This window comes from Penaeus japonicus, unplaced genomic scaffold, assembly GCF_977035675.1.
Source record: "Penaeus japonicus unplaced genomic scaffold, GWHDUDI00000001_assembly GWHDUDI00000004, whole genome shotgun sequence".
NCBI lineage: Eukaryota > Metazoa > Arthropoda > Malacostraca > Decapoda > Penaeidae > Penaeus > Penaeus japonicus.
The window spans coordinates 31,005,401-31,015,400 of record NW_028234406.1 but is presented as its reverse complement, the minus strand read 5'-3'; the positions used below and the strand labels follow the sequence as shown (position 1 = coordinate 31,015,400).

The 10,000-nt window shown below is 36.5% G+C and overlaps 1 protein-coding gene across 1 annotated transcript in view; it reads right to left on the bottom strand.

The window, feature by feature from the left end:
- The window catches only part of TfIIFalpha (transcription factor IIFalpha), a 22,081-nt gene that overhangs the window by 11,444 nt on the left and 637 nt on the right, over positions 1–10,000 (bottom strand). Inside the window, exons 2-7 of the mRNA XM_043000891.2 lie at positions 4,466–4,500; positions 4,286–4,335; positions 4,105–4,189; positions 3,387–3,521; positions 1,120–1,290; positions 891–1,009 (exon numbers count right to left, since the gene is read on the bottom strand). Coding sequence (XP_042856825.1) covers positions 891–1,009; positions 1,120–1,290; positions 3,387–3,521; positions 4,105–4,189; positions 4,286–4,335; positions 4,466–4,491 — 586 coding nt within the window. The 5' untranslated portion in view covers positions 4,492–4,500. The remainder of the gene's footprint in view (positions 1–890; positions 1,010–1,119; positions 1,291–3,386; positions 3,522–4,104; positions 4,190–4,285; positions 4,336–4,465; positions 4,501–10,000) is intronic.

Genomic DNA, 10,000 nt, shown 5'->3' with positions numbered 1-10,000 from the left:
ACTTTCTTGGATCTGGACCCATGTCCCTTAATGTTAGTTTTTGCATAAGCAAGACTGAAAGTTTGAATATGTATTCATGTGAAGAATTAATTTCTCATTTCAGAGTATAGCTTGCTCTTGTCCTTTTTAGCAATAAACTATAAACTATTACAATATCTTTCTTTTTCACTCAAACAAGTAAGAAGAGGCCATACTCTGTAAAGGGGAATTAGTTTTTCATTGGAATTCATACTCATCTTGTTTATGCAAAACTATAAGTCTAGGGCAAGGGAGCGCAGAGATAATCTTGTGCATATTTTATTTCCAACACGTTTACTGCCAAATAACTTTCATGTCTAATTTAACATTTTTGAAGAAATAAAGAATCTATAGTAAAGGACTATTTGTAGGTTGGTGGAGAGCCCCATTCATTTTCCAGTGTTTCTCCTTCAGAAAATAATTCCATAAGCATGTAGAAAATGTCTTGCTTTTGTTACAACATGAACAATGCTAAATGATCTATTGCATTGAAAAAAGAGAATAATTTTCAAATTGGTTGGAAAGAGTTCTAAACACTATAGACTTATACAATAGATGTTCAACCCATTCATGCCGGGGCTATTCCGGCTGTAAATGGTCGGAATACCAGGGTTTTCGAACGCATAAGCCTAACGCCTCAGGATTCTCGGGCGCACTAGCCGCCAGCCTGGGCTCTCTGCTCACTCACCCGGCGCGCCGACTTGATTAAATATCTCATTGGCGCTGTCTGACCCAAAAACCATGAAACGTGACAGCATGTCAGCCTGCGCAAATGGGTTAACTGGATGTTTAACAGGAGACCAAAGTGTGTTACAATTAAAAAAGCTTGAAGAATACTGTCCTACTTGACATGAACAAAATCTGTTACTTACGTTTGCTGGAAGATCCTTTCTTCTTTGTGGCCTCTTCCCCTTCTTCTCCTTCCTCCCCTCCATCTTTCTTCAGCTTCTTCTGGTACATCACAGAGAAGTAGTTCATGATTTTGTCACGTCTGTTCAAAACACAGGTAGGTTATGTAAGACCTATGGGCTTCTTAACAAACAATAAAGCAATCCACAAACAAAAAGTTTAAAGAATCTTTTGGTAAAAGGCAAGACCCACCTTTCAAACTCCTTCTCTGCTTCCTCTGCATTGAGGGCCTTGTACCTGGGAACAAGGCTGAACTTGTACCATTCTTCAACAGGGTATGCTTCAAAAGCCCCATCTTTACCCTGCATGAACACATACCATGAGGAGTTCTCTGAGACTCCACCTTCTCGGATTCCTTTATATCTGCAAATGAAATCAGATGTGTGGGATAAAAAAAAATAAACAATCCATCCCATATATGTATACTTTTAAAATAATTTATCTGTAAAAACAAAGTTATTACTTGCTCAAAAAATAACACCTACTTCCATAAACAAATTGGTTAGAGACTCTGGATGGGTGCCCTTCAAGCCATTCTTTCTGGCTGTTACTAGGAGAGTGGTGACATCTATGTTATGTTTGATTTTTTTAACCCACTGGATACAGGTAATATGAACATGCCGATGATATAAAATCATACCATGGGCCCAGGTGATGTGAAGGTACTGATGTGGATAATTTTTGTTTTCTACATGAGTGTATTCTTTTACTTTCTAAAATCCCGAATCAAATTAAAAGTATTAATTACATTTTGTAACAGATGTTGGAATTTATCATCACTACAACTTTAATCACTATATTAATGTTTTAGTCTAAAATCCCAAACACTGATGGCTCTCTCTCTCTCCTGGCACCATCAGGAGAGAAAGACTTGAATGGCATCCATCCACAGTCTCTGCCAAAAATTAACTTCAGAGACACATTTCATACTGCTTCCTCCCTCTGAAATAAAACCTCTCTGGTGGGCCAGGGAGGTCTCACCACAAGATGGTACCTATCTTGTGGTCAAAACAAGAAAATAGATGCCTGGTATCCAACTAATTGAACTAAACCTATTTTAGTGAATATTACAGCAATTATAGTAATTACAATTGCAGTTGCCATCATCATAGTGTAATAAAAAAGCATGATCCACCCTCCCCTGACGTCAAATATGACAAGACGCCTACCATCATGTACATCATGAAAACTGTCATCAGGCAAAAAAATTAAGAATCATATATGTCTTAACACCTTATCTAAGAACTGCAAAGGATTCAGCACATCCCCCCGGTCACATTTAGGATATGATTTTTCAAGTTTCACTACGGCCAATTTTGGTCATTGGCATTTCAAGACCTGGAATTTACACAACAGAAAATGTATATTACATTGCCTTATATCAAATACAGACTGCACAGTAGAGAATCTAAGTTGAAAAATCTACATACTTGAAAAAAATTATCACAGTTACCCCTCAAACAGGAAGGGAAATGAGAATAAGTTTCCATACTTGTAAAACATGCAAACATTGCACAAAGAAAGAAAAAGAAAATGTTTCTTCATAGAAAACAATGCAAAAGTATAAATGAAAAAAAGACAATTATATACCATGAGGCATAAAAAAAACTGAGGCTGAGGGAGAGGAGGGCCTAATAGGGGTATGGGGCTAATATAGTGGGTGTGGCTGGAGGAAATGCAAATAAACTATGTAAATAAAACACATATGAAGCAATAAAGAACAGTTTGTCATTGAACACAATTAAATATATATATATATATATAAATATATATATATATAGATATATATATATAAATATATATATATATATAAATATTTGTATAGATGTGCATATATAGTGAAAAGACAATAAGATACTATATGGAAACTATACTGTATGTTATGGAAGATATGGTGATGGGAGGGGCTACAGCTGAGATAAAGATGAATGGGGGTTAGTTTGCATGAAATATGCTACATAGCACCAGAATGACTAATTCACAATCACTACTTTTCATTCACAAGAAAGACAAACAAAAATAAAGACAGGGAACACGACTGTCTGATTGGCTAAGGGAGAGCCTTCATGGAGCATGGTGATATGGGACTGATATAGTGGATATGACTCAAGGAAACTTGCCAAACAGTACTAGAAATACTAGTAGACTCCATTCCCATTCATAATAAAATAAATTGTTGACTAAACACAGTCAGATTTTTACAGGCTTTCAATGATAGTGGTGGATAGGAGTGACGCATCCGGCTAGGTAATGCAATAAAAGTGGCAGATAGGACTTTAGAGGTTAAGAACAAATATTGATTGTCTTGAATTACCCAGTATAAACTCATCAACTGATATATAGAAAATCAAAAGTTCAGAAAAGGACAAAGATACATAATCTCTCATGATAACTACAGTCAAACATAAACATAAAAATCACAAAAAATCAGTGACAAAAACTGATGATAGAGCACCCACTTCTTCCCATTTTTCCCTCCAACATTGAGTATCCAAGGCTGATCTTCTGGTCGATATTTCTTCATGTGGATGCCATACTTCTTCCGCCTTGCCTCCTCCCTCTGGTCGCGGCCAAACTCAGACCCTGCACCAAACCTGGGAGAGATCAAGAGCTAGGTTATGTGAATCATATTTTAAAGATGATTTTAAACATGATGCTGAAGAGAGTGAAGAGTGTTAGCTGCATCCTCATTATAATGACATATGCAGGGATCTCAGTGATGTTACAGATGCTGAGGAATATGAAGTGTGCTTTCTCTATTCTTGGAAGAGAATGACAGATGCTATAGTTGCCAAGATAAGTGACTTATTCTTCTGAGAGAATGATGAATGCTGATAGATAGCCAATGATACTGATGCTGCTTAGATAAATGGTAGATGCTAATATGATGAGGATATTAAAGTGAATATACTATATACTGACAACATGCCAATAATTACTGACAGGATATATGATAGATACTAGAGATGCCAAGGTGAACAAAGCAAACTTACTAAGTACTTGCAAGAATAGGTATATTGTATTAAATCTTCTTGGGATCAACTAGTTGATTTTGAAAAAAAATTACAAGGACAAAAAAACAGAATTACTGGACAGTCATGTCTGCATTATTTCTATGAGTAGAAACAAACCTGATCTTAGAAAACAGTACAATAAAGTGTCAAATTTCTTCCTTACTTGGGCATCTCATCATCCAAGCTCTTAAACTCCTTCATATTGTTCTCTCTTTCCATCTTAGTGTGATTCCATGTCTTGAAGTCGAAGAAAAATAAACGACGAGTCGAGTAGAAAGAATCTAATCATAAAAAAAAAAAAAAGTCGAAGAAAAGAACGAAAAAGAAGTGAATATCTAAAATAACCCCCAAGGCAGTGTGAAATCGCATCACATTGTACTTCTTTTTGAGTGACCTGTTGAGACATTCTCCATTAATACTTGGGATTCTAATGCACCTCTTCTCTTGTTGTTAACAGTATTAAATGCAAGTTTTATGGCATTCTTGTTTATATAGTGATGAATATCAACATCTACGACACTTACTTTGGAACTCTTACTGTGTACTCCATCTCCACAGACTAAAACAAAGAAAAGGCCTAAATTACTGGAACAATCATCAATTTCAAAATTGCTGTGATAAATCACAGTAAAAAAGACATCTATTCCAAAGGGTTCATTTGCATCAATTTAAACAGAAAGATTCATCAGAATTAATTTAGGTAAAAAGAATCACTTACACAAATTAGGCCAAACTTTCCATTTGGACTAGGCTAACTTGGGTTAAATCTTTATTCAGACTAATATGGGCAAAAAATTAATTTGGGCTAATTAGGGCAAATAGGTACATTTGGATTAATAAGATCTGCAATCTAATTTTCAAGTATATTTATGAAATAACTGTAACAAACCAAAAAAATAAAATCATGGTCAAATAAATTCCTCATTCATCATATTTCCATTTCAGTTTATATAAAATGCAGATAAAGGTATAAATGAGACTGAATACCTTCACAATGCAAGCGATGTAATAGATTAAATCATTAGAATGATGTGCTTCTTTCTTACTTAGAAACCTTAAACTAGAGTGATTTACCTTATAAACAAAATAAAAACTTTACAGACCCAGCAGAAGAGAATACAAGAAGTGAAATAAAGTTAAGTTTACCTGTGAATTGGCAGCTCATCTTTAGGCTACCTATGACTGATTGATATTAACAACAGCTATATTCTATCAAAATAATGAAACCAACCAATATGTGTTTGTACTTTACCACGCAAAATGAAAACAAAAAGACATGTTTATTTTTATCAGTTAAGGCAGTCTTAACCCTCTGATAGCGGATGGCATGATTTGCTGTCAAGGCAGCATGGATCATAAACAGAGATGGTACCGTGCCAAACAACATAAAACCGCCACATGACTGTATACATATTTCATTAAAACAGCGGCCAATAGGTTAATGAAATTTTAAACAATATGAGAGGTTTAAAGATTTAAACAATTGCAAATGAAAATAAAAGAAATACAAGATAATCATGTAAGACATTATAAGAAATCCTATCCCCTAATCATCATGAGTAATAACTTCACAAGGCTGAAAATCCAGGAGCCTTTCATCAATATAATTCTTAAAAACAAATAAATAAATAATTACATAATATCATAGGTGGAGGATATTCAAGGAACATCCTCTGTATTTTTTTTTTATAGAATACCAGTGGTTGTTATAAAGGAATAATCCATGCATGATATGCTAGATATTTAACCCTAAGGCATACAGTTTGGAAAAGAACTTTTTTCAATGCTTGGCATAAAAATGGAGAGAGAGAGAGGAAAAAAAAAAAAGGGTAAATATTCAGAATACCACCATGTTACTAAATACCACGGTAGTGGTACCAACAGATAATTCTAATGCTCATATGAGGGATATCAGGGTCTTTGACCCTGATATCCCTCAATTACTGTGTTTTACTTTGTTTATATAGAATGCTATACCCTTTTCTACTACCGGTTGCATATAAATCATCCACGTGTACAATGTGGGAGAAAAAAAAAAAAAAAGGGGTAAATATTCAGAATACCACCATGTTACTAAATACCACGGTAGTGGTACCAACAGATTATTCTAATGCTCATATGAGGGATATCAGGGTCTTTGACCTTTATCCTGCACCAATAAAACATTTACAAATGTATTTTTGTTTTACCCAATGTGTACTTGTTTGGGAAATATCTATCAGAAAAAATTATTTCAAGTATGTACAGTTCATCATGTTCCCTATAGTTTGTGAATCTAAGTGGTTGACTTTTTAAGCCAGATTCAAGCTGGTTTCTGTATTGTAAATAAGGAACTAATCCAAACTCTATGTATTTATAACCACATCTTTTACATTTTCTTAATATAACAGACAGATATAAGGTGGAACTGAGGTACATTTATGGCTTACATCAATGCAATTAATCATAATAAATTTCCCTGCATTTTCCCTGATCTACTTCATGCCCACCTATTTCATGTCAGGGCCTATTTTGAGTAAATTTTCCAAATAGCACTGCATTGCTATATACCACAAAAGTGGGGTAAGATTGGATTCCTCTCACCATTTTCTACTCATGCACAGTGGATATAACCAGCAATTCCAACCTTATACCCCACAATCTGGTCCCTGATAGCAGAGGAGGGAATGGAGTAGATCTGGGAAATTGCATGGTAATATATGAATAAGTTGAATGAATATAGCACAAATGTACCTTAGATCCATCATATATCTTTATCCTGTAAAATAAAAATGTGAAAAAGGTGGTTCCTTTTTTTTATTTACTCACCCACTTGAAGTACTGTGTGCCCAGCTTTTGCGATTTTTGACTGGAATTTTGAATGTGCTGTTTTCAGGCCATTTTTGTCTACAAAATCCTAATCTAATGACCAACCAAACCTTACCTACTTTTGAAATTAGCCCCCCTTTACTTAAAGTACTTTGTGCTACTTATCTTGACTTTGTGAGTTTTTATTTTGACTTTTATACTGGTTCCTTACTCAGCAATACATCTCTTGAATAAATTGTCTATGCATATCCCAGTTTGCCAATGTATGATCAATACCTCAAACACACACACACACATTTTCAAGATACAACAACCAAGTCAAAACACACTCAAAAAGTCAAAGTCAGGGATTCACTAACAATGAAGAATATGAAAGTGCTATGATTCACCATTCGACTATAGATGACTGGCTGTCATCTATAGTTTTAAAATAAGTGCATATCAGGCAAAATAAAAAGACACCAGTCCATTGCATACCAGTGCAGGATGAAAGTCAAAGAACCTGATCTAATTCATGCCCTCCCCTACTATTTAAGCCTAGATTGTGAAGTAAGTATAGGGATAGAATTACACATAATATCCATAATATAAGACTATTAGAAGGTGAAAGGAATCCACTGATACTGTTTTTGTGGTATTTAGTAATGCCACACTATTCAGAAAATCTACCCTAACTTGTGAGATATGGGGGGAAGGGGTTTGAGGATTATATTCATGAATAATACCATGTTACCAAAGTCCACAAAAATGGTCCCAATGGAATGAATGAATACTACCAGTGATTCCTCCCCTATACCCCACAATCTGGGCTTAAATAGTAGGGGAGGGCACTTATCATAGATCAGGTCCTCCGACCTTCATCATGCACTGGTACTGGTAAACAATCGACTTATCTTTTTGTTTTACCTGATGTGCACTTGTTTGAAATATATTGATTATTTTTCTTATTTGAAATATGAACTATCTATCAGAAAACAATTTTAGGATGTTTAGTTCTTTTATAGACAGCAGCCAATGAGGGCTACCCTCAGACTGACAGGCCAATCATAACACTTTCATGTACTCTACTGTTAGTGAACCCTTGAGTTTGAGATTTTGAGTGAGTTTCGAGTCACTTTTCCCATACTTGCATCTGTGTATTTTTTCTGGTGTCGGTCCTGGTACAGGATATATATTGGCAACACAGGATACACATAGTCCATGCATCCAAAAGGTCTCATTGCTAAATATGGAACAAGTCCAAGCTCCATCTATGAAAACCAAGATAAAAAAAACTGAAAATAAAAGTAAGTAGCACAAAGTGCTGTAAAGAAAAAGGGGGGTGGGGGGGGGGGGCTAAGCCTCCCCTTGGCTAGGGTTCACTTCAAAACTAGATAAAGTTAGATTGGTCTGTGGGTTAGGATTTTGTAGACAAAAATACCCAAAAACAGAGCATTCAAAATTCAGATGAGTAAATCATACAGAAACTGCATCTTTAACATTTCAATTTTGTAGCAGACAGATGTATGATGAAGCTATGGTACATCTGTATCATAAACCAATGCAATTTATTCATTTATTACCCCACAAATTCTTTGATCTACTCCATGCCCTCCCCTACTATCACAGTCCAGATTGTGGGGTACAGAAATGGTTTCGTGGGTAAATTTTCCGAATAACACCACATTACTAAATACCACAAAAGTGGTATCGATGGATTCCTCTCAACCTCTACTATTCATATATAGTGGAGATGATGCGTGATTCCACCCTTGGACCCCACAACCTGGGTCCCCCTTTTTAAAACCCATTCACGCCTGGGCTATTTCTGCTCTAAATGGTCGGAATGCTGGGGTTTTCAAACGCATAAGCCTAACACCTCAGGATTCTCGGGCGCACTAGCTTGAGTGAGCACTGTACGCCTGCTCACCCGGCGCGCTGGACTTGACCAAATATCTTGTCACCGGCGTCTGACCCAAAAACCACTGAACGTGATAGTAAGTCTACCGGCGGAAATGGGTTAAGGCACTTCGTGCTACCTCATGATACTTCAGAGCATATTTCATATGCAAAATCTTAACCCAACTACCTACTTAACTTTGCCTGGTTTTAAAGTTGGCCCTTGCCAAAGCAGGGCTTTGCCTCCCCATACAAAATATGCCCGGAATTCATACTTTACCTCACAATTTCCCTCATCTATTTCATGCCCTCCCCTCCTATCGGGACCCAGATTGTGGGTTCCAGGGGTGGAATTGTGCATTATTTCCACTATATATGAATAGTAAAAATTGTGAGGAATCCTTCGATACCACTTTTGTGGAATTTAGTAACGCAGCGTTATTTGAAAATGGTAAATTTTCCGAATAACGCCGCATCACTAAATACCATAAAAGTGGTATCGATGGATTCCTCTCAACCTCTACTATTCATATATAGTGAAAATAATGCGCGATTCCACCTCTGGACCCCACAATCTGGGGCCCGATAATAGGGGAGGGCATGAAGTAATCAGGTAAATTACGGGCTAAAATGTTATGAAATACCATAAAAATGGTATCGATGGATTCCTCTCAACCTCCACTATTCATATATATTGGAAATAATGTGCGATTCCACCTCTGGACCCCACAATCTAGGTCTCTTTTTAAGGCACTTCATGCTACCTCGTCTTACTTCAGGGCATATTTCATTTGCAAAATCTTAACCCAATTACCTACCTAACTTTGCCTAGTTTTAAATTAATCCCTAGCCAAGGAGGGGCTTTGCCCCCCCTCGATCCCCCTTTGTGCAACATACCTAGTGCAAAATACCCCGAAAACCACCATCCTCACCCTGAAATTCAAACATGGCTGTGTTTACGTATTTACGGTTAGCGACAAGCTGTGGACTGGAAAGCCCCAATGAATTACCTGCATGCGCTGTTATGTTTTCTCGATAGATGGCGCAATATTCCCCATTGTTAACAGTATAATTATAGAGTGCCCTCTATTGAGTGGTCGCGCCATTATCGGTCCTAGTTTCCTATCCTGAGGAATATATGAAACGAAGACTCAGTTGCTGTCATCATGGTGCAGTGTAAAAGTGTAAAATTATTGGTCGCAGCATTTTCATCTACAGAACTAATTACGCATCATAAGTATCACAAAGTGCCCTGAATAGGGGAGGTCCACAGGGGGGTTGTAGCTTCATTTTGGCAAAGACTTCAAAACTAGGCAAAGTGAGGTAGGTAGTTGGGTTAAGGTTTATGTGATACCAAAGTAGCACGAGGTAGC